Genomic DNA, 24,958 nt, shown 5'->3' on the forward strand with positions numbered 1-24,958 from the left:
GAAATAGAGCAGCATAAATAACACAACATGGTACAGTAGACCTGCAAGTAAAACACAGTCTCATGAGTTAGTTAGATATTGAACCAGCTACACTGCTGCAGAAAATTCTCAATATATAAAATATGCAACACCCTGAAACAAAAATTCAGTTGTACGCTTGGCTGAATTATTAACAGGTCACCAGCAAAGGGGAGAGGAACTTGAAAAGCAGAAGTTTTCCCCATTCACAGCTACCAATACAGCTAGTAAGGTTCCAGACAGAGGGTAGTAATAGGAACAGCTATTGTGAGTGATAACCACACACAGCCTCCCATGGTAATCAGATTCCATTCAGTCCTCATTCTGCACTTAAAGTTGTGTGACACTTGTTCGGGTGATGCAAGGGGCTATATTTGACTCGCTTGTTTGCAAAAGACAAATGAGTCACTCGCCCAGACTCAGTGCAGCCACCTACATCCCAGCAACCCCGAATGTCCAACAGGAGAACGAGAGTAGTCGACTCTTGCTGAGTGAATAGCTGTTGTTGTCTCTATAGGGGGCTGAGACGTAATAAGTGGACAGTAATAGCAACTATGCTTCCAACACCAAAATAGCAGATGACTGTTTCCATTTCATCTGCCTGCCACCAGACATCAGCAGGCTTCACTGATATGTGCATTCACTAGAGCCTTCCCATGTAACTCCTGGGTTTGGCCTCACTGAGTCCTGCATCTATTTAGGTAGGCTGTGTTCTGTCTGCTCGCTCTCTCTCTCTCTCTCTCTCTCTCTCTCTCTCTCTCTCTCTCTCTCTCTCTCTCTCTCTCTCTCTCTCTCTCTCTCTACTTTTCATTTGCACATGGATTTCTTACCACGCCTATGTGACAAGGCCTACCGTGCTTTTGCTGTCATTGTTGACCAGGGGGCTCACCAGGTGGCTTGCAAAAAGGGCCTGTATGGATTTCTCATGGTCATTTTTATGAACTCTATGTGATTGACTTGCGGAAAAATGGAATATGAAAATCCAGACAAGAGGTAAGAAGCAAGTCAGAAACATTAGAAACACTGAGAACTTTAATATGATCTTTATTATGATTTAAAATTTTATTAGACTAAACATGATTTAGCACATAAGCTTGTGTTCCTACTAGCAGCTTTTTATAGATATATAAGTGAGACGGCACATACTAGAGAACTCTTGAAATATTTATTTATTTATTTTTGGATTATTGTGAATTGATCAGCTGTATTACAAAAAAAAATAATTTTCATGTTATCTATGATGTAATTCAGTATTGATATCCTTGAATGTTTAAAATGTTTTTTCCTTGAAGTTTTACTTTGAATATTTTTCCTTGAAAGTTTTTCCTTGAAGGATTTATCATGGTAATATAGTTCTTAGTTGCATGTCAATAACAGATATGGGGAAATCTTCCAGACAGCAAGTTGATATGAGATCATGAGCTGGAAAAAGTTGTAGCATCCAAATCCTCTTGGCTACTGGATCATGGTTCATAAATTTGTCTAGGGGTTTGGTAAGCACTGGAATTCTATCAAGTTACCTAATGTACAGAATTCTAGCACAAATGCAGGAACACATGTACTGAACGAATACTCTTTATTCTATGAATCAGAGTGGTTTACTGCTCAGAGCTGTTTTAGGTTATATTGTACCACTGTTACTGGTCTCAGATCAGGAGACAAATATGGATGAATGAGTTACAGGCTCATAACACATTAATCCATAATGGTCTACTGCATTGTACTTTGAATGATGATAGTCTTTACTTTAGAAAGTGAATTAAGCTCAGAAATTCTGAATAAGTTATAGATAGGCTTGTTGTATTTACAGATCATGACGAAAGAAGTGTTACAGGATCTGTGATGTTACAATGTCAAAAAATGAAATATATAATTTTGCCAACGATGACATCTAGTGTCAAAAAAGTACTGTTTTGGATCACACTAGTGAAGAAATGCATTGAAGAGATTTTTCTTTGTCAGACACCATTTGAGTTTGCAGCTCCTTGGGCAAAGCCAAGCAATTAAAGTTACTTGAATCTTCATGTTCGGGGTCAAAGCTGGAGCACATGGGTTGTGTTGGGAAAGGAAGAAAGTCATCTGCACCCTTCTAAAAATAGATTTGTTTGGCTTAGTGTATTTCTCTGCTGTGCATGGCCACCATAAGATGGCTAATCACATATCGCAAAATAAGTTTAGTGCCTAAATAGCTTGGATAGAAGAATCAATTCATTTTAACAAATTTAATCTTTTTTTTCTTATAGGAAAATCTTGAGGTAGTGGTAACATTCTGGTGAATGCTACCTAAGATCGCAGTCATCAGACTGAAGAACCACACTAACACCTTAACTATGAACTACCTGGAAAAGCGACATAAAGCAGGCATGCAGCATTTTAGCAACTTGGACAGCTTAATGGATGAGACTGACCGAGAGGTGATGAATCTTACAGATCGTGCCTTTAAGAGCCTCTGCATTGGCGAAGAGGCAGTCTACAATGATACAGAGTTCTCACCGCCTCCAGTAAATTGCCGCAAGCCATTAGCTGAGGAGGTACCAAAAAAGTCTCAAGACAACTCTTCTTCGGTTGCCAAAAAGTATGGGACTCATCGCCCTAATGGTGTGAATGACACATCTTGGCGAGCGAATAAAAGCTCAGCAAAAGTGTCATCACTCTTTGCTGCATTCACAGCTGAAAAGAATGGAGATGCCACCAAGTGGACGAATGGGGACTCATGGGACAAATCTGCACTGCTCAGCATCCAAAGAGAGCTGTCAGAGTTTTCTTCAGATTATCAAAACAGCCTTTCAGATGAAAACTTTACCCGTGTCAAGAATCATCTTAAATCTTCTGAGAAAAGGACTGGCAATAAATCAAGCAAGGACACATCTTCATCTGGGAACTCGACAAAAAATAAACATAGCAAATCCAGTAAGATGAGAAAATTAAATTCTAAAAACTTCTTCCTTCACAGTGAATTCAGCCCATTTCAGTCCTGGGTGGACTTAAATAAGTTTCCTTTTGGATTGGGAAATATAGAGATTTTTCCAAACAAAGGCCCACCAAAATGGTATGATTCCCCACTTTACAAAGAACTAACATCACACAGATTACATATTCCAGAGTCAAATAGAGGAAAGAAATATGAAAACATTTCAGCATCATCATCTCAATATGTATATAATCATGAGGTGTCAGGACACATGACACAAACTTTGAAAAATACAACTATAAAATCAGAACAAAACACTGAGCTGAATAAGCCTCAAATTCATATAAAAACTCATCAGCCTCAAGATCTGCTAACATCCTCTGGATCTGAGCAGAGGTGTCAGTCTGAAGGAGACTTTTCTGCTCCCTGGAGGAAAAACCGAAGGAGGGCAAAGAGTACAGTTCCTGCTGGACAGCCCTTCATAAGTTCTCCCGCCTGTGATAGGTCAAATGCTGGAGAGGAAGGTCTATCAAATAAAAAGGAGGTCAGGACAATGAAAGAACAAACCCCCTCAAATCCAACTCCTTTTAGTATTTTACAGCTGCTGACTCCAGCTATACCATCCATACAGGAATCTGTGAGCTCTGACACACTTCAGGCTGTTCTCTCTTCCATTGCCCTTGACTTTCCACCACTTCATGACACAGAGATGTGCCCATCACCTGAAATTAAACGAGAAAGCTACAAATCTATGGCATCAAGTCTGCTGTTCAATCTCAAAGACAACAGAAAAAGGGTCAAGGCAAGGTACAGCCCACCAAAGTTCAAAGGTTTGGACAAAACAGATCAAAAGAGTCTCGAGTCTCCCAAAACTTCAGATGCTAAAACCATCTCACCTACTCATCAGAAAATGCTTGCATCCCCGATGAGTCCTCTTCCAGAGAACATAGACCTACAAACCTGTTCTCCCAGTGTACATATAAATGGCGGTTTGCCAGATGACTACTTGGCACTAAGTCTACTGCAAGCTGGAAATAGAGGTTCACCTAATAAACCTCTGAAGTCAAACAGGGGTGCTCTACTTAAAGCCTCATATCCATCTCTACATTTGTACAGTAAAGCTACTTTAACAGAAGTTGACACTAAAATAATGGATGACCCTGGACCTCATCTTACCAGAGATAAAATAATTAAACAAGGGCAGAGCAAAGATAATTTACAGGATGACTGTAAAATCCTGCAAAGAAAAGATAGCATAATTAAACCAGAAATGCATTTGAACAGTCATACTGACAGTATGAACAGTGAAAATGCCCACATGAACCATCCTGAGATTACAGAAGAACTACTGGCTGAGAAAACTAATGCTGTTTCTCTAAAGGAAAATTACCACCACACAGTTGTAAAAAAGAAGCACAGTACAAGACAAGATCCCGTGATGGTGTCAGGTAGCAAAAATCAAGACAAACTGAACATGGAAGTTACAAACAAGTTGGATCAAAGATCTGTCAAGGATAAGGAATGCCTAAGAAAGGAACCGAAACCTAAGCATGAATTTTCAGCCAGGCAGAACAACTACATCAAAAGTCAAAGATACACGAGTGGAGATGATGATGAGGAGGATTTATGTAATGGAGGAAAAGTAGATCCTGGAGGAAGAGATGTATTGAGGAATAACAGTGTCATATCAAGGAATTCAGAAAGTATAAATGCTAGGGACGAAATAAAATGTGAAAAGAACGTAGCTGTGCACAAAGAAAAAGAACTAAATCAGGGCAAATTGGATGGAGCACTTGGCAGGGAAAATATTGAAAATGGTGCTTCCATCACAAAAGACTCTATGCTGCCTTCCAATGATGATTTGGATACTTGCACTGAACAAAGAGGAACAAATGATGCTCTCTCCATGAAAGGAAACACATCTGCAAAAAGAGCAATCTTTGCTTTCAAGGAACAGGTGTCCCTGAAGACAAGCCTAGCCTCAAAGAAGGAGAGTGTATCAGTCCATAAGTATGAGCAAGCAACAGCAGCTTTGGAGGAAGTGATTGCTGAGCGGGAACAAAGAAAAAAGAAAAGTGGAGCTCTTTCTTCTGCTGACAGAGATGTTATTAAGAGTTGTAAGAAGCAACAAGGCTCAGTCTTGAAAGGAGATTTCAAGCAAGAGAGTATAGCACTGAGTCAGAAGGACATATCAGGAAGAGTTACAAAAGACAGGAGAAGTCAGAGGGACATTTCTGATTTTAAACCTAGTAGCCAAATCGTTCAAAGCATGTCAGACAGGGAGACCAAACATGGTAAAAGTCATGTGGCTGAGGTAAATTTAGCTGGGCCTCATAAGCAGGAAGGAGCTGCTGAGCAAAGCCAACATGCAGCTGGACAGATAAAACATACAGAGAAGGATAGATCTGGCAGGCCTGATCAACAAAGTGACACAGATAATGGCAAGCCAGTGAATGGGGTAGCTGATTTTAGAATAAAAGAGCCCATGTCTAAATATAGCAGCGTTAAAGAGAGCTCAAGAGGTACTAATGTTGAAAGTAAGCTGACCAGGGAAGAAGAGGAGTCAGTAGTTCAGACCGTGAGCAGCTCCTGTAAACCAGAGGTGCCCCCTAGACAAGGCAAAGAAAGTTCTCAAAGTGGGGACAAAGAAAGATATAAAAAAGACAGACAAGAAAATGTTGGGGGAAATGTTTATAGATCAAAAAATGAAGAATCAGTAAGCAGAGAGGTCAAGAATGTGAAATCTAATTTACCAATGGAGAGAGGCCCAGTAAGAGGACATGTGTCAGCACTTAAGGAAAAATTTGACAAAGAACATAGAGTGGAAAGCATAATTGGTGAGAAATGTCTGACTGAAGGAGAAGATCCCAAGAACTACCCTGAAATGGACCTAATAAAACAAAAGGTGATTGTTCCAAAGGTCACAGGGAGTATTCTGGAAGGTGACTCTGTCACAAGAAAAAATATGCATGAAGAGACAGGTAGAGGTTTAGACATCAAGAAACTTCCCGATGAAGATTTCAGACTAGCAGTGAGAAACGAGGAACAGTCAGGTAAACAATGTGATAATATTCAAGACATTCAGATTCTTAAAACTGACCTTACAATCAAAAATGACACTGAAACAGATATAAACAAAATGGACAGTGAATATGCTTCTGCTCTTGTGAGGGAAGTTGATGATAATCTGAATAAATCTAAAGGTAACTGCAAAAGCTCTCCCAAAACACTTTGTGAAATGTCAGAGACGGAAAATGTAAAACCTGATTGTGAATCTGAGGAAAAGGTCACAAACCAGACACCAGAAACCCTAGAATCAATAAAAACCAATAATACAATAATGGACAGTGTTACAGTTTATGATATTTTTCAACAATCTGAACCTTCATCACTGGTAGATGTTAAACAGTTAAACCAAAGCAATCTACTTTCATCCTCGTCAAAGGAATCCTCCTTTTCTCTCCAAACAGAACCGTCACTATCTCAGTCTGAAAATGACTTGTCAAGTGAAACAAGTAAATGTGACGAGAATTTGAAGCAAATAATAGATAGCCATTCCTTTATCAAACCTGAAGGTGAATCAGGTATTTCTGACAGGGTTGTTTCTCCTCCAACTGATGTGGGCAAAGGAGGGTGGGTCCGTTGTTTGAAAGAATCAGCTAGCAATCTAACCCCACCATGTCAGTCCAATGTGTCTTCTCCTACAATGGGAAAGCCTGCTTTATTCAAAGTGAAAGACAACACATTTAGTGCCTCCCCTGTTACCAAAACAGTGAGACCCATTCTGCATAAAACTCTCACACAACCATGGTCTCCTAAGGAGAGCTTAAGTGAGTCTGACCGGGGTGAGGAGGACCTCTTCAAGGACGGTGTAGACGTGCGAAGTCCAACAATACTCTCTCCTGCTCTGCCTTCCACACCTGTCAGAAGCCCCCAGTGTAGCCAGTCATCGGTGCTTCTGTTATCGTCTCCATCTTCGCAGTTCACTACAGGCATGGAGAAGAAAGGGCAGCTGAATTGTCTCACAATACCTCAAGAGGATGAGTGGCGGTCCGCTGTCAGCTCCGTTTCTGAGGGAATAGAGGGCAGCGGAACGAGTGCGGTAAATACCGTGGAAGAGATCGTGTCTGGCACCGCACCTAGAGAGGATACGGTGGCATCTAAAGAACCAAGTGAGAGATCTGGATCTGTTTGCAGTGGCAGTGAGAATCAGCCTCAGAGCAAGCCTCCAGCTGTCCCTCCAAAAACAGAAAAAGCTCTGCGCCGTGCCATGAAGCTGACCACCAGGCGGATCCAGAAAGCAGAGGCGAAGAGCAAACTGGAGCGTATAGGCCGGAGAAGTGAGAAAAATGCTGGCCACAAACCTGAGAGAAGACACCACAGCAGTGACAGAGTGCTCAGTAACACATCTGACCACAAAAGTACTGGTAACCAAAGCTGTGGAGAAAGTAGCAGTGACACAGTTATGCCTAAAACTCACCGAAGTGAAAGACATGGCAGACTACACAGTAATCAGGAGACCCACAGCAGGGAGAAAGATGGTAGTAGCAAGCAACAGCGTGAAAGCCATGGTAATTTAACTAGTAACCATGGAGAGGATACCCTCAAAGGTCAGTTTGATATGATGAATGTAAATGCCTGTTGTGAAAGACCAGGCCGTACTAGTCAGAAATACCTACCTGAAAAGCTGGGCCGTAGGGCTCATAGTTTGGATAGATTTTCATGTAATAAAAATGAGCATATGTTGCTTAACACTGAAGGCCTTGTCTCTAAAATGAATACTGAAACATCAGAGAAGCACTTTCCTGGAAAAAAGGCAAATTTACAAAATAGCAACGAACATACTTTTGTCTCTCCAGCAGCCAACATTCTAGCACAGTCTTTCCCAATGTCCCAGAAGAAAGTATTGCAAGATCCTGATTCAGGGCAGTATTTTGTGGTTGACATGCCTTTGCAGGTCAGGACAAAAACCTTCTTCGATCCAGAGACGGGAGGTTATGTGCAACTGCCAGTTCAGTCTCCTGAAGACTCCTTGCCACAGGCACAATCTGTGGAAGTTGTGAATGCCCCCACGTTTGTGCTGGTTCATGGCTTCCTTCCCGTGCCTGTCTCTACCTTACCACCCCATAAACCCACTGTCTGCCAAGACTCTGTAGTTAGCCTTTGTGACTTTAAGGCATTTGATTTAAGTGAGGATATTTATAAAAAACAAAAAAGAGAGTGTGAGCCTGACACTGGGCCTTTACATATTTCACACCAGCACTTACCAGAGGAAAGAACTGACAGTGTAAGGTGATAATAGATTAAGTCACATTTTTGATCAATAAATGGTCTTGAGAGTGTCTGGATTCAGACATTAGAGTTTCTTTTTTGTTGCTGGTTTTTTTCTTAACAAATGTAACTAAGTAAAATTGGTTTATCAAGAAAAAGCAAGCTGGTATGACCTGGAATAAGTGTTAATAACCATGTATATTCAGTAATGATCACAGATATCTTTGTAAATATTTCTCTCTTATCAGTGGAAGTTTCTTTGCTCTAGTTGAGACGTTGTTCAGTAATAATAATTTGAGGTTTGGCTGTTATATTGTGATAATAAACATTCTTCTGCTATTGTGATTTTACAAGAATGTTTAACATTAGAGCTTTGGCTATTTTGATACATGTGTTTTGTGAAGCAATTTCCACAATATTTGACCTTTTTTCAGATGAGTAGATGCACTGACTAGTAAAGTGAAAAGTGAAAATAGCCTTTTAATATATCTTAAAAGTCATATTTTCAGGTTACAATGCTCTTTAATGTCATTCATTTTGAGTGTATTTTTTTTAAAAGATGTTACAGGTGGCTAGGTTGTTAGTTTCATAAATGTAAACCATTCCAATTAAAAAAACAAAAAAACAAAAAAAACAAAAAAACGTTCAGTGAATCCAGACTTCGGTTCCTATATCCACTTTAGGTCTGATCAAGTAACTGTGTTTAGAGCTGAGCTGTAATATGTTTATTCAAGCTATTACTGTACTGTGAGTCAGATTTCCCGTCAGTTAGCCCCGGAAGGACCTGCTACTGTGGAATATAAATATCGGCTGTGTATTGAACTAATCTGCTACTGAAGTCGGTACTCTTACATGACGTCTGCCCTCGTGTATAGATGCAGAGTGCCATCATCCTGTACTGTGCCGGTGTTGTGCCGAATTCAACACCCCTGCCGCGAGATGTTTCCCCTGCTCGGGAGCGAGCGCGGTACGACATGAACTCGAAAGCGGATGCAATCCCCATTTACTTTAGTTCTATGTCGAACAAAAGAATGAAAAAGATCGCACATTTCAGTCAACACTGATGGAAATCAGAGATTTAGAGAGTAAAATGAAATGTTCCAATACGACTTTCAGTCGAAAGCCAAGGTAATCCACGTTTATTTAAATTATATAGGCCTACGAATTGACATAAGATCATACGTGTTGGTCAACACGGAGTTTTTTTTTCAGTATTTCATAATGTGAATAGAAACTGGTTATTCATGTCTATATGGCTAAAATAAGACTACATGGCTTATATAATTTTGAGCTAAAATCAGCAGAATTGAAGTTACAAGGGGATTTTTTTTATGGCAGACCACCTGCCAGAAAGTACATCCCTTCTTAATTCTGGCCAAATTGCAGTGAATTCCATGACACATATGCAGTGAATATGGACTGGTCCCAAGTATATAGTGCTAAAATAATTCTGAGCTACGATAAACGGAATAAAAGTTACAAGGGCATGATTTTCATGGCAGTCCATCTGTCAATAAACGCCCCCCCCCCGCGCTGATTTAATAAACAAATTGAACATAGTTCTACTCTAACTCAACGACTGCCATCAGTGTTGACTGAAATGTGCGATATTTCTCGTTATTTTGTTCGATGTAGAACTAAGAGGGGATTGCCTCCATTTTCGAGTGAAAGTCGTAAGGCGCGCGCTCCCGAGAAGGGAGAGCATTTCGCCACAGGGGTGCTGAATCCGGCATCACTGCTTCCCAGTGATCACATAGACATGATGTCAGGGCTTTCTGTTGCGGCACACTGTCTTTTTTATTTACCTGTCGGTTAATGTATAGTATGGCACAAAAAAGATCACAATTACTAACAATTAATGGCAAGCACAGTTGCCTGCCACCATATCGTCGTATTGTTTTAGCACAACATTTTCCTCATCATCAAAGTAAAGTAGACTTATTGGGTAAAGTACGTCCGGTACACAGCATGGTCGCTCCACTTTGCTCGACAGTTTTAATGTGTTTACTATGGATTGCACAATGGCATGATTGGTCGCTCGTAAACTTCCACTAAGTGGAAATGGACAGGATCCAACGCAGTGGTATGCGTTGTAGCCCCTTGGTGATATTATCCACCCGGACCAGCCGATCTTTGCAAAGTCCACGTAGAGAGGTGTTCTCTGACATGTTTCCGAATGCGCTGTCTCACTCGGGGATCCGCGCGTACTTCTGCGTCTCCGCTTCAGCGCCTGGAGGGAATCTTTGGACTCAGGAAAGCCCTGAGATGACTCACTGTTTTGACCTGATGAGGCAAACTGGTGTCAACAGCCAACACAAATGAAATTTTCAACAAAACGCAATTCGCTCAAAGTCCACACAGTTAACATATTTAACAAAATACAGTCCACTATATAGAATTATTTCACATAATCAACACTTTTAATCAATTACGCAGATTTCTGTGCATTTTACGTATACTACTAGTTAGGGGAAAAGCCATTAGCCGATCGAGTGACATAAGATCTTTACCAGAGACCCTTCGACTGTCGTTTGAATAGATAACCAGAAAGGAATAATTTTCTTCTTCCTCCGTTACTCTTCCCGTATGTACAGCTGTTCTAAACCAGGGTCCCCACGGTAAAGTTGAAACCACCAGGATACCGTTATTAATGTCGCTGCTGAGTATCCACCTGGTCACCTATTAATTTAAGATATTAACACACGTTTTGCCAGTAGTCCTGCGTTGCGTAGTTTACTGATAACTTGTTTCAGAAAATAAAGACACGAACTTACCGTCTGCGTAATGTTGAATACCTCCCATCCTTTGGAGTACATAGGTAATAACCGTGAGGTTATTAGGTTTCCCCGCCAAGGTTTCATTCGGTTATCCAGCACTTCGTACAAATTAACCTAAAAAGGGACCGCATTATTTTTGTCTGGTTACCTCAGAATTAGAAAGTTAACTGTTGTTAGAACTTACTTTGTGAAAATGATGACCCAGCAAAAATGGTTGCGCACGCCGAAACCATCGGAATTCCGCCTTTATTATTTTTTCGTATGGGCCAAATGATGTTAGGTTAAAAAAGTGAAACACTCCATTAGTCTGGCCTGCAAAAAATATATATACTATCGGTGAATAATTTGGCTGGTTTTAAGAATTCGATATCATGTTGACGTCATGTTGTTTCACGAGTTGTGTGCAGATTTCATGCCGTTTTCAACTTTACGCACCTGCAAAACTTCTCACAACATTTCCATCCAGCCCTCTGGAGTTTTTTATCATGCCGTCGGAGTCTGCCACGGCATCGTAGAGGTCCTTCATAAACTGAGGCACTTTTTTGTGAGGCACGCTGCGTTGTAAATCTCTCAATGGGAACAGTTCATTCCAATTCCGTTTCTTAAGTGCTCCTGGAATCATACCTGCATCTAGCTCATTTGTAGCAACATCAGATAAGATATGAAAAAACGACGCCGATCTTAAGACAAAAATCCCCAAAAGATAAATAATTTGCAATTTCATAGCTAGCTGCAGATATGATAACTATGTATTGCTTAACCATCAAATCAGGGCGTTCGCTGATGTGGTGTCTGATGATGTGATGTTCGTCTACTCCTGTGGTAACACTGGACTGTAGTGGGTAGTATTTAAAACGGCTATAAATTTACCTTAGTCATTAGTCTAATGCTAATTGTTTTCTAAGGTTGATGTGACATTTAACTGAAAAGCCTAGAAGCTTTTCCCGCTTAACTCTAATCGCTTCTGCTACAATTACTGATCTGAAATAGTTGCCTATAACAACAACAACAACAATAATATGAAATAATTTCACTTGTTTTCAGCGGTTAGTTAAATATAGAGAATTAGTAGTATACCACACAACTACAATATTATAAGTTTTTGGTTTGTTTATTTGTTTTTTTTAGCAGATATTTACTGCTTCATTCATAATGAGCTGCAGAGGCTAGCTAAGAAGGTCACAGCAAGCGCAACTGAAGAGTGATGTACAGATGTAACCTACTGATTACAGAATTCATTCTGCTACATTGTGTACAGACTGGGAGTAAGGACGGGGTTTGCAATCATTGAGAAATGACGTCAGTGGATAATGAACACACAGATGTACGGCTGGGTTTCGTCGATGTTGGTTTTAGCAGTTTGCTGTCTGTTATCTGTGTGCAGACAGGTTCCCCAACGGTGACTTAGGTAAACGCAGTGACAAGGATGACGCAAAGCAAAACGAAGATTTACTCAGTGCTTCCCTGCTATTGGGATTTTCCTAGTGTTCCAGATTTCGCTTTCGTCACTTTTAGATGGTAATTCAATAACCGTCATATGCACTGTTTCACAACCTGGTCACTTAGTAAAATGTTATGCAAGAAAGGCTATGTATTTTAGATTTCATTGAACATCTCGCAGGCCTACAAAATGCACTCATGCATTTAGAGTGTGATTTTGTCAGTACAGTGTGGAAGCTGGTCCTATTTAGCCTAGTGTTCAATAAAGCTGCTGCCACTACTACAATCCTTACTTCTTACGATGGGGATTCATACGGACCAGTAGAACATTTTAGATAAAAAGGGCATTTCCCAACAATTATAAATATCAAAGTGAGAATTCAGTATTCGACATCGAGTTGAAGTCTTATGTACTTGTAGTAAAATGTCTCTCTCACTGGATCCACATTTGAAATATGCGTAGTTTATAAACAAAGTATGTCTTTTGCAACACTCAGCTTCACATTTATCAAAGGGTCCTCATTGGTATGAAGGGTCCTTCTTGCTAAGATGTTTTGCCGAAATGGTAATTTCACATTTCTTTCCCCAAAGTACAGTTAAAATCGCAAACTGAAAGTCATGTGAGCATTTCTGATGAATGTCTGGACAAGCTGACATAATGTGTGGAGCAGTTATAACTGCTAAAAGAAATGATGTTGATGAACATATAACTTGTTTTGTAGTTATTGTCACAAATATTTAAATGTAAATTGTCACAAATATTTAAATGTAAATTTAAATATATTTTATATTTTATGTTATTGTTGTCAAACAAAGAAAATATTCTTATATAGTTAAAAGATTAAGAAAAGGTAGATGTCCCCAGACTGATGGGAAAAGTATCTGATAGAAATGAAGTCCTAAACTGAAAAAAAAAGATAGTTTGGTTGTGTGTGAAACTATTCTATTCTTTTAGTATTAGTGATAATTTCTGACTGCAGGTTTCACATTTTATAACTAGGGTTGTACCTTCCACTAGAGGGCATCATTGATCAAGAAAAGTCTTCACTTGGTTTTCGTGATCTTTGGACTGCAATCATAGGACTGTATATATGAATGTATATAGTCTCATAGTACAATGCATTTAACCTTTGAGGTCAAGCCTGCAACTTTTCAAATAATGCCGCACTGATATACTACAAAATATACACCAGCAGGTACTAAGTATACCGCTATCAGGTATTAGTTGTTAGTGGTCTTCGGATCGTCTTTGAGACAATAGCAACTAAGCTAATTTCAGAGCAGATATTTCTACAAAGAAAAAAAGTAAGTCCTACAGCATGTTCACCAATCTATGTTGTGGCAGCACAGTGTATTCAAAGTATAGTATAATCTCTCACTGACTACCATCTAAACCAGATACCAACCAGAGAGTAATAGGACTACTAATTGCTAATGTGGGCAGGAGAGACAGTCAAAACAGGAAGTAAATGAGGTGAATTTGTATCAGTGACCTTCCCTTTTTATTTACCTTCCTGTTACACAAGTGCCGAACACCTGGAAGGAATTATTTAAGCGGCAAGCAGTGCTGTTTTATTAGATATGTGAAGGGAAGAATACAATTATTTCTGAAGTGGAAACACACCACCAGAGGATTTTGTGAACTCTGGCATTTTATGCTTTGAGGCTTGTAGTGATTGAATTTCCTTTAGCCCTAATGTTACTTTGCTTAGCAGGGTGTGAGGATTGAAGACAGTAAGGGTGGCTTTGGATCATAGTGAGCAGACACCTTAGGCTACCTGCACTGTTTCTGTCTCACTTCCTTGGAGTCTTTGATTGGCTTTGTACCTTAGGCACAGTGTTTTCACAGGGAACATGTTCATAAACTTACATAATCCATTTCTCAAGTGCACTTTTCTCATTATATTTTATCAGCAACCTCTCCCAAAACAACATAGCATATTTCAACGCTATCTTTTAGGGAAAAGATATGTCTTATATATGTAAGGCAAGCAAGATTCACAGACAACCATTTGACCCAGACAAAAAGAATGTGGTGAGGACCAGTTTGAGGTAGACACAGACTCTTGTTTCCTCTTTGGCACTCTGCACTTTGACTACCAGAGCAGACACTTTAGAGCTCTCTCATTCCATTGACCTATTAAACAGGACATGGAATCAGCATGTTGTAGTAAGCTGATATTTTCCCTTTAAGGCCTTCAAAACTCTCTGGAAGCATGCCTGCCTTCTAGATGGCTTTCTTCTTGCTCGAGGAATAAGCGTGTTTTGAATGTCAGACAAACCAGAAATATTTGCAAATGTCCATGGAGGTCTCTAGTTGTTATAGTTTGTGGCTGTTTATTTTGTCTGCTTTTATGTCTCTGCAGTGTGTTACTGTTTAGAAAGACTGATATGACTTGAAAAGCCACTCAACACGTAGGGCAGAAGTAAATTGCATGATTGCCATGGCAGGTTCACATCTGATTCTGCTTTTTATACTGTTTTTTTTTCTATAGGGACCCCAGATGCAGATGTCCATTTTAGACTATTGAACATTGCAGTATGTGTGATTTTGGATCAAAGTACGACTAATAGATGAAGCACAGAATCATTCCTTTTAAAGTTATTTAATAACAAAAATAAGCACAACCTCTTTTGTAACAGAAAATGTAGGGCAATATGCACATACGCATGGTGAACAGTAATGCAATGAAAGAATAATAAACATTTTAAACACAGTACTTCGAAGCCACTTGTCTGGCGTATTCTACATACATAATTTGGATTCTTGCAAATCTCAAAAATAAAGAAAAAAAAAACAGAAAGAAAGTCTTTTGCCTTCCCTTTCCATGCACTCCTTGAAACCTCTGAAAAGAACCTTATCAGACACCTGTCTAAGACCTGCCCGGATCTAAGACCTGTCTAGAACTAAGAAATGTCTGGATCTAAGACCTGTCTAGAACTAAGATCTGTCCGGATCTAAGAAATGTATGGATCTAAGACCTGTCTGGATCTAAGACCCGCCTGGACCTAAGACCTGTCTGGATCTAAGACCTGTCTGGTTCTAAGACCTGTCTGGATCTAAGACCTGTCTGGATCTAAGACCTGTCTGGTTCTAAGACCTGGATGCACCTCCTGACCCCATGCAGCCAAGCTTTCAGCACCTTATCCCAGTGTCTTCCCCTGAGTCCTCTTTAGCTGTTGCTTCAATATCCCTTGACAGCAGAAAATGCTCCATAAACGAACCCAGCCGTCTGGCACCTCCTCCTTCTTCTGGCTGGCGTGAAGCACACATATACAGACGTGCGTCACACTGCGCGCTGACTGATAAGACATATTGGCACACAGAATAAAAACAGAAGTGGGTGAGCTTAAAACCCATGCTCAGACACAAAGTGACTATAGCTATTGTGGAACATCTTTATCCCCATCTTTCTTAAGTGTGTGGCAGGAATACAACTTTGTAACCCCGAACACTGTAACCTTGGTAAAAATTAATGGAGAACATGTCTCCTTTTGTGGCAACACATGAATTTTGTCTCTGTTACATTTATGTGGTTAGAAAAATGCTTTGAAGCAACTCTTAAAGAAAGATATCACCCAAAAACTAATAAAGAAAAAAGCCTGTGAGGACTGTTTAATATTATGCATCTTATTAAACAGAGTTTGTAATAAATAAATTTTTGGAGATGGACAATATTCTTCACTAATATCACACCATACATACTCTGCACTGGCCCCTTGGTAAAAAATAGCAAAAGCCTTTGGTTTTTTGGGATGTGATGTTATACTCACAGAGAAATATATGCTTTGATTAAGGTACATTTATTCAAAGGAAAATATTTTTATAAAAATAAGCAATTTTTGTTATGCACAAATTATGAAGATATTTAATCTTTTAAAGATTTTAGAACCACTGAGATTTTAGTATCTCTAAAGTGCTCATTCATTATTTCATGTTCATGTTCATTAGTGCTCATTCATTAATTCATTTATAACTGGGTTATAGATATGAGTTGACTTGTAGCCCAAACACCTCTAGTAATCCATCAGCATAAGAAAGATCAAAGAAGCTCAGTGGTTAAGGTACTTGACATGTAATTGGAAGGGTGCTGGTTCAAGCCCCAACACTACCGAGTTGCCACTGTTGGGCCCTTGAGCAAGGCCCTTAACTCTCAAGTTGTACTCACTCATAATTATAAGTTGCTTTGGATAAAAGTGTCAGGTAAATGTAATGTAACTTCACAGTTGAATATGGGTGATAGTTATTTCCACAGAAATTAAATGTTATCAGGAACCTCTCAACTGAACATGTGATGGACCCATGTGGAAGAGGGCACAAGTGTATTTTGCCTTCCTGCATAATAAGAAGGATGATTCAAGAGGTTTTCTACAAGAATCAGAGTTGGAAAATTGGTTCCACGTTGCTGTCAGCTCATCACCAAACATGGGGATCACCATGTCAACAAACTGTTTGGAAGGTTTACCAGGCGAAAGCCTCTATTATTATCAAACACAGACTTATGTATCTGGAGCTTGATATGTTACATGGTCAAAAACAGATCAGGGACTTTATACTAGGTGAGTAAAAAACTACCTCTTCTAGAAGGCTATGACTTGGTTTCTAGCAAGATTATGTACGTAAAGTCAAAGTCAAATTTATTTATATAACACTTTTTTACAACCTGCATTGTCATAAAGCTGCTTTACAAATGTCTGGGTCCAGATCTCTAACCAGCAAGGAAGTGGTGACAGTGGAAAGGAAAAACTCTGTAGGTGGAATTAAGGAAGGAATCTTGAAAGGATCAAGACTCAAGAGAGAACCTGTCCTCCTTGGGTGGCCCAGCTTGTGTCCAATCTATACTTTAATACATCATATATCATCCATGTAGCTAGATCAGTCTATGTGTCAGCACTTCCAGTGGGTCTAGGCTAGGTGAACTGTATCTTCATCCACTAGAGTAGATGGAGTGGGTGGACGAATATGGCAACATCAGTTGATCTACAGGAATTACTGGGACATTTTCTGGCTTCATCTCAGATTCCTCACCAACAATGAGCAGGTCTAGTCCAGTGTTGTCATCATCTCTGCATCAACATGCAGATAAAACAGATAAATCTGTAGATTTGTACAGATGTACAACAGAAAAACATAAACAGTAGACATGTTCTAGTGATCATCACAGAACTCAGGTAAGTTTATATGTAGCAGCATAACTTGAAGGGATGGTCAGTGGGTGACCACAGTCCTGAAGGGCCAGAACGTGACCACAGTCCTGAAGGGCCAGAGTGTGACCACAGTCCTGAGGGACCAGAGGGTGACAACGGTCCTCAGGGCTCTTTGAGACATTGCATTCTTCCCACATCATCGTCACAAACCTGAGTGAACGCATAAAGTGGCTAGACCACAGTGTCAGCACCTCAGATTACCAGAAAACACCTCAGATCACCAAAAGGCCCAGACTCTGCACCTTTATATACAAGAAGCTAAATGAAAGCTTAAGTGAATAAGTTAAACCTAGATATTAACATTATCAGAGTCCCAAAAGCTGAAATGCTGTTCCATAACTGAGGGACTTTATAGGAGAAGTCTTTGTCTTACTAATTTTAGGAAATAAAAACTATGAGTTTTGAGAATACATTTTGCATGGAGGATTATAGTATTCAATGAGTTCACTTAGATACTGAGGAGCCAGACTATTTTGAGCTTTATATGTCAACTTTATTACTCTTTTAGGGATTCTGGCTACTGCATTCTGTAAAAGTGATTTTTTATGTCTCAGTTTAGCAATATTAAATAAATGAAAAAATGCTATTTTAGTAACATTACATATTTGTGCAATGAGAAGGCTTTTCAATTACACCCAAAAATATTTATTAGAATATTAGATAATGTGCTTCTTGCAGCCTTGGGTCGAAGCAATACCATTTCAGTCTTACCAGAATTCAGAAGGAGAAAGTTTATTTCATTTACACAGTCCTCAGGGCATCATCAGGCTTTACAGATATATGTTAAGATAGCTTTGTGTATCATTCCAGAAGCAACCCCCCACACTCATTATCCACAGAACTTTTGCAGTGGTGCTTTCCAAGTTTCTTTTATGAACTTTATGTGCAATGTGTTTCATCTTCCTTCGGAATGTAAAATCAGCATGAAAAGTTCAGTTCCAGGACATGGCACACACGCACGCACACACACACACACACACACACACACACACACACACACACACACACACACACACACACACACACACACACACACACACACACACACAAGCCCAACATCATGAACCTCCAGATGAACAGGACTCTGCATATGTTGGTGCCCTGTGCAAGTCTTATGGCACCAAAGACTGGATTTTTTTAGCCTTTTGCTAAGTGTTACAATAAACTTGGGGAGCACTCTGCCTTACTTATTATTACTCTTACTTATTATTACTCTTACTTATTATTACTCTTTACTTCATGTCATTCTCATTCCCACTCCTTCTTCACTACCCAAGACACACTCATCTCTCTCTCATTCTCTTTGTTTCTCCCTCTCACACATACTTTCTTTCTCTTATATCAAATAACATTTATTTCAATTTATTTAATTATTTAATTTTGTCTCCAAGCTTCTTTTTTGAATATTATGAGGAATGCATTTCATCTCCCTTTGGAATTTAAAATCAACTGAAATAGAGATCACCTTGCTAGGTAATAAATCTGCATGTATTAGAAAAGCTTCAAAGGGAAAAGCCAAATAACATTAAAAGAGTCCAACCCTCTTCTGACTTGTTCACAGTGGAATAGCCATCATGTAATTTTACAGGATCACTGATGTGATTCCTGTTGGAGCCCTGGTTGAAACTACTACTCAGGTGTTAAGCCAGAAGGAGTGAGTCCTATCACACACCCGATAACATTTGACCCTATAATAATAGTCCCACTGGCAAGAAAAGGGAAGGAGTTAACAAGTATGAGTGAAACAATATATCTATCCATCCATGTGTGTGGTGGACATGTTGACTAGTTTGTGTCTTTCAGTTTTTCCTGTACCTCAGTAAGTTCTTTTGTACAAAGCTAGGAGGCCTAGCAGTGCATTCATTCATATTCTTCACCATATTCTTCAGTGTTAAACTAATGTAACAGCTGCAGGAATGGGATTCTCAGAGTTCATTGGAATGACATGCTGTGTGGGGTCCCTGTACAATTTCTTGAGCTGTAAGCATTCCAACACTTCTCCAACATCTCTGATGCTGAGCTACAAGTAGAGCCAGACAGCAGTGTGTATGTAGGGTGCATATATTTGTCCTTAACTGGAAATCAAAGGACAGCCAAACATATATAAAATAACTTGAATTTTAAAGTTCTGGTTCATTGAAACGCCAGATTTTGCAAACATATATTCAACAAATTTGCATCTTTTCATCCTTTCACATGAGTACTTTTATAAATTAATCTTTCCTTTCCCCTTTTAAAAGTTAAGTAGATTATGATCACCAAATTAGGAAGTAAATATGTGAGTAGGATGACAGAGAGAGAGAGAGAGAGAGAGAGAGAGAGAGAAAGAGAGAGAGAGAGAGCGAGAGAGAGAGAGGGAGAGAGAGAGCGAGAGAGAGAGGGAGAGGGGAATACAGCCAAGGAGAGCATTATTCAATGAGTGCCAACAAGTGTCTAGTTTCAAAACATGCTGCGTAAATCCCATGATGATTCCGTGGCCTTGTAAGTCATTTCACCTTGTTACCATTTTACAGACTAGATGTGATTGTGCTTATGTTCTTTCTTTTTTAAGCCATTTATGTTACCATGACCAGTTGTCGGTCATTGATACTGTTATGTTGGCTTTACTTCTGGTTAGTACACTTTTATGTTTGATTTTGGTTTTTTTATATTGACCTCTTCACTTGGAGACTCGTGTTTGCTTCCATCTTTTTTCTGCCTGTTCTACACCCATGACACTAGACACTACATTCGGGAATTTGTCCCGAATCAGATGATAAACTTCTCTTTGCCAACATTGTTTTTTGTCTTTGATTTTCTATTCCTTGGTATTATGTGTTCCTGTTTTAAATTATGTGCCTAATTACAGCGGTAGCCATGTATGAATACATAATCACCTCTGACAAATGTATAAAAATGTGGGTTCTTTGTTTGATTGTTAGACATTCTCCGGAGGGTGCCTCAATAATGTTTGTTAACATTAACCTGCAATAAAGGACGGGACCAGATATTCTCTTTAACTATTTCTAAAGTCTGCATCTTTATTTTCTATTTGAATTTTTTACTTTAAAACTAGCTGACTGGGGATTTAGGAGCCCCGGCTAGTTAGGCTGCCAAAGAGGCTTCCATAGACCATTGTTTAAAGGACAATGTTCATGTGCAGTTCAAAGTAACATCCCAATCAAATAAGCATGTGGACCAGCATCTCCGTTTGTCACTTAAGGACAAGAACAGCTCCAACTGGAATCATGTGAAAGCAATACACTGCTTCCTGGAACTGGCTTATATTATGTTTGTCAACAGGAAGCAAATTTACAGAGACACAGGGCACATGGGACTTATTTTGCATCCTTCTTCTTCTGACAGGATGGGTTTTGTGTCTAAAATCAGTATTGCCCAAATATAAATAGAAAAACAAATCTTCTAAGTGTGTATGCTAGTTCATGAATAAACAGGATCAGAACAGTTTCTTAGAGAGAGTGTGTTTGGAAAGAGCTTCTTAGAGAGAGTGTGTTTGGTAATGAAACAAGGACTTGCAGAAAGAGTGTAGAAATACAGCCCATGGCTGCTGCCCTCTCTGTAGATGACAGAATTCCAGCATCCACTCCACATACCAGCCACTGCCTCTACTCTTTTCAACCCCCTAATGACATCAGCAGCTGTTGGCCAATGGCAGCACAACTCCCACCTCCTACCAGAGCCGGCAGCTGTGGGCGTCAGCCATGCCTGAGGGTGGAGGCCGCACGGCCCTTATATGGAAGACATAGACTGTAAAACTTCATTCTTCATCTCGTCTTGGCGGTAATGGCCCTGATGTAGTACTGATTTCCTAACGGGGCCCCTGTCGGTTGGCCTGTAGTTTATAGACCATGTGCTGCACTCTCTTGGATCCTCATCAAACTCCCACCTCTCATGGGGGAGTGGGAGGTGGGGTTCGCAGTGTGCCTGATGGCACATCTGAGGACATCATTGGGGTGTTTTTGAGAGATTAAGCAACTTCTGCTGCTTCCAAGTACATCAACTGAGGGTAAAGATGATGCGTGAGCACATGAACATGCATAAGCAGAAAGCTGCTTCTCAAGACATGGCTATCATTTAGAGGAATAAGGAATTATTTTGTGTATGTGAAAGAAGTATGTGTGTGTGCGAGAGAGAGACAGAGAGAGAGACTTATTAGCAAAATGACTAAATGGCTTGCGTAAGGAGGGTCACTGGGCAGTGTTTATGGTCACCGTTCATCGGCTGGCAGACCTGCTCTCTTTTACAGACTGCAGAGCTGGGTGATGTAGATTTAGGTTACTATCTTCTGAAGGACGGATTAGTAATTTCCTGCTGAACAGCCTGATTTTCTGTGTGGCTGGCAGCGTCTTCTCCACGCTCTCTCAGCATTCGCCTCCAAAATGAAACGTATGTTTTCCTAAGCTCAGACAAAAGCAATAACTCAAAAGAGAGAATAAAAAGGCCCCTCATGATCCGAGCAATTCTTTTTGTCAGTGGATCGTGGTTCCTTAATAAACCTCATGAAACATCTGAAATCATTTTAAAATAAGCAGAGAGAGAGAGAGAGAGAGAGCTGTGGGCAGCTGAGCTCGCCAGCATGCTCGTACAACTTCATATGAAGGATTTATAAAGTGTTTATACAAACTGTGCACTGCCCAACATGGCCTAAATGAGCAGTGGATCTCGAATTTCATACTGTGTAGCTTGTTGAAGGAGAAGCCGATAACAGCTTGGGTAGCTACGGTTACATTTTATTAATGAACCAAAAAAAAAAACCCTGAAGGAGTGCTTTTCCGAGCGCACCTATGCACCGCTGCCAAAAAGGCTGTCGGACTGTGACCATTGTCAGTGTCTACTCCATAAAGGCCCGATTTCAGAAAGGTAAGAAACACATCGGTTTATTTTCTGCCATAGTAACCCCTTTGAGAATGCAGTAGGGTTTTATGAGAGTCAATATAAAGTCAATTCTCCATGAAGTGCATAACCTCATCTTCACATGGGTTTGTGTAGCGTCATTGTTGCCTGTGGCTGCTTGGCTCCATAACAAGTAGTAGTTGTAATGCTTCAGCCAAGGGAGGAACTAAGAGCTTTAAAAGGCAAATATCAGCATCCTTATTGGCTACGCCTAGCACAATACGGACACATGGGACTTCTTGCTAGCAGAGGAGTTCAAGGGTATTAAAAAAGAGTGGGAAATAGAGGTTATGACATCAGGATAGAGCCAGTTAAGATTTGATATTTAGTCTCGGAGGCCTCTTAAAAAAGAAATTCTGCTAGCCACTGACAGCAGTGGAACTAAAAATATTTAAGTGTTAGCAAATCTTTAGAGGCATGTGACACCAATAAGATTTCACTCATTGGCATATCACCTTGCTGAAGCAGAATCTTCTCCACTCCTGGCAATGTATTATAACTTTCTTGAGGTGGTCTAAACAGCTAAAACACCTAGTGGTCAGTTAAAGGAGAATTCAGTATGGTTTCGCATTGAGTCTTCACATAAAGGTTTGACCTGCTCATTGGCCTGTCAGCACTCAGTCCTCAGTGAGCTTAAGCCACTCGCCCTTCATGTTGCCTTCATTGGGTGGCCCTCCATCAGTTCACCATCTGCCCTAACAAACAGACCTTCAGATGGTCGACAGGAGGAACAATCCCATGGTCATAATGGGGCTGGTGAGGATATTTTGCAGTAAGGTGTTGATGGATTTGGGATTCTGCTCCGTATCCCTGTCCATCTGTACCTGTCACCACTCTTATGAAACAAGTTCTACCAATAAACATGACCTCTTCCCACAGCTCACCTTATGCTGTGTTGATGTAGAGAATTAGTATAGATCCATTGTGTTTCAAAAATAGATGAGTAAAAAAAATATTCTTAATTGACAGTGCTTATTCCCCATTTCTGTAATTTACTGAAATATTTATTACCTGATTAAATTGAAGGTAAGCCACAGTGACAACAAGAAAACCACTACAGGCTCATATTTTGTTTTCCTCTGCTTTTGGCTTGCACACCTGGCTCCTAATTGACATTATATCCTGATGGCTTTACCAAAGCTCATCTCCCCAAACTGGCCTTGTTTACAGAATGCTGGGTACGAAAATTAGCCTGGATAACCAGACAGTGAGGAATTGCTCAGCTGCCAGAGAGATGCTAAACATGTTCCAGGACAAGGCAGGGCCTTTTATTACCAATCACTCATCAGTGGATGGGACCAAGGGGCATATAGGGGCTCAGGATGGTCTCAGGGCTGCCAAAATGGAGAATGTTATGATACAAGGAAAATATTCCCCTACCCCACACACACTCTACTGCCCCACCATTCCTTTGAGATCTACCTGTGAGAGTACACAGAGGGAGATATAATTCTCTCCTTCTGTGAAGAAAGAGAAATAAGGAGACAGGCTATGAGATTAATGAGCATAAAACAAAATGCTGGAAGTCTCTGCAGAATGTCATCAGAGTGAAATGCATCTGGCAGCCAAGATAAATTCAACATAAAACCCACAGAATGGACGGTGGCGCTTCCTTCATGAGCTTGAAGATTGTCTAAATCCAAGAAGACCCACAAAAGACATTAAATATCAAACAGGTCATTTTCTTTATGATGATATAAGCCAAATATGTAATCAGAGAAACTCTGATGAAGTGCTTGATGACAGAAAGTCATCCATCAGCTCCATTAGACTCTAAGATGAAGGAGTTCAATTAAATGTTATACTATTACAATAGGAAATCATACCAGATGACTAAAGCAGTCTACATTACTGTATACTGAGAGTTCATTACTTTCAGCACATGAGACCACAATGTGAGATTTTTCCTCTTTAATATTAATTGTCCCAGTTGTAGTGATATAGACTTTGCTTTTATTCATTTACCTTTTAACTTACATATGTTTAACTTTAGCTACAATTATTTCTTCAAGTTGTAGAAGAAAGAGGGTAATAGACAGCATTGTAAAAAGATTTTAATTTTATCTATACTTATTTACAATGATAGAATCTGCAGGTGGACCATGTTAGCTATTGCACTTTTAACACCTCAAAGACTATTGTCTCTGAGGTGTTTTATTGTGTATAACTTCACAATAAAATTCAAAAGAAGCCCTAAACCTAGTCCTAAAATATCATGCACATGTTGAAAGCAGTTATGTCTCAAATGAGAAATATACTCTGTGCTTCATACAGTTTTTACAATAGTATGATTTGCTTACCATCTGTGAAACTACAGCTGTAATCTGCAATTAAGGAGGCCAAGCATTGGGAATTGAAGAATGCAGAAAATGACCCAGAAAGTGACTGTGTCCATGCACACAGAAATGTGAATACTGCTAAAAACATTATGTTTAGTCAA

At 39.8% G+C, this 24,958-nt stretch overlaps 2 protein-coding genes across 3 annotated transcripts; one reads left to right on the forward strand and one right to left on the reverse strand.

Moving 5' to 3' along the window:
- Nucleotides 1–634: 634 nt before the first annotated feature.
- LOC113574309 lies at nucleotides 635–8,550 on the forward strand. 2 transcript variants are annotated; one of them, XM_035533799.1, is made up of 3 exons: nucleotides 635–719; nucleotides 899–1,011; nucleotides 2,262–8,550. In XM_035533799.1, exon 3 carries the CDS (start codon nucleotides 2,295–2,297, stop codon nucleotides 8,223–8,225), a length of 5,931 nt encoding a protein of 1,976 aa, XP_035389692.1. In that variant the 5' UTR covers nucleotides 635–719; nucleotides 899–1,011; nucleotides 2,262–2,294; the 3' UTR covers nucleotides 8,226–8,550. The 2 variants fall into 2 exon arrangements, with proteins under 2 accessions (XP_035389692.1, XP_026860930.2); XM_027005129.2 differs by lacking the exon at nucleotides 635–719 and having other exon boundaries at nucleotides 834–1,011; nucleotides 2,262–7,539; nucleotides 7,887–8,550.
- Nucleotides 8,551–10,011: 1,461 nt separating this feature from the next.
- LOC113574269 (bone morphogenetic protein 2-like) lies at nucleotides 10,012–11,599 on the reverse strand. The gene is made up of 5 exons (XM_027005059.2): nucleotides 11,413–11,599; nucleotides 11,162–11,289; nucleotides 10,975–11,091; nucleotides 10,718–10,879; nucleotides 10,012–10,496 (listed from the first exon to the last, which is right to left on the reverse strand). The coding sequence occupies exons 1-5, from the start codon at nucleotides 11,597–11,599 to the stop codon at nucleotides 10,056–10,058; spliced, it is 1,035 nt and encodes a 344-aa protein (XP_026860860.2). The 3' UTR covers nucleotides 10,012–10,055.
- Between the last annotated feature and the right edge of the window lie 13,359 nt (nucleotides 11,600–24,958).

The sequence above is a fragment of the Electrophorus electricus genome, chromosome 14 (genome assembly GCF_013358815.1).
Source record: "Electrophorus electricus isolate fEleEle1 chromosome 14, fEleEle1.pri, whole genome shotgun sequence".
Classification (NCBI taxonomy): Eukaryota; Metazoa; Chordata; class Actinopteri; order Gymnotiformes; family Gymnotidae; genus Electrophorus; species Electrophorus electricus.

Bases quoted from the DNA above. Each gene is read 5' to 3' on its own strand.
- LOC113574309 (XM_035533799.1), top strand. From the start codon at position 2,295: ATGCTACCTAAGATCGCAGTCATCAGACTGAAGAACCACACTAACACC.
- LOC113574269 (XM_027005059.2), bottom strand. From the start codon at position 11,599: ATGATTCCAGGAGCACTTAAGAAACGGAATTGGAATGAACTGTTCCCA. The intron at 10,880-10,974 runs GTAAGTTCGTGT...TTAAATTAATAG, and splicing joins TATTCAACATTACGCAGACG to GTGACCAGGTGGATACTCAG. The intron at 10,497-10,717 runs GTCTCTGGTAAA...TGTTGACACCAG, and splicing joins ATTCAAACGACAGTCGAAGG to TTTGCCTCATCAGGTCAAAA.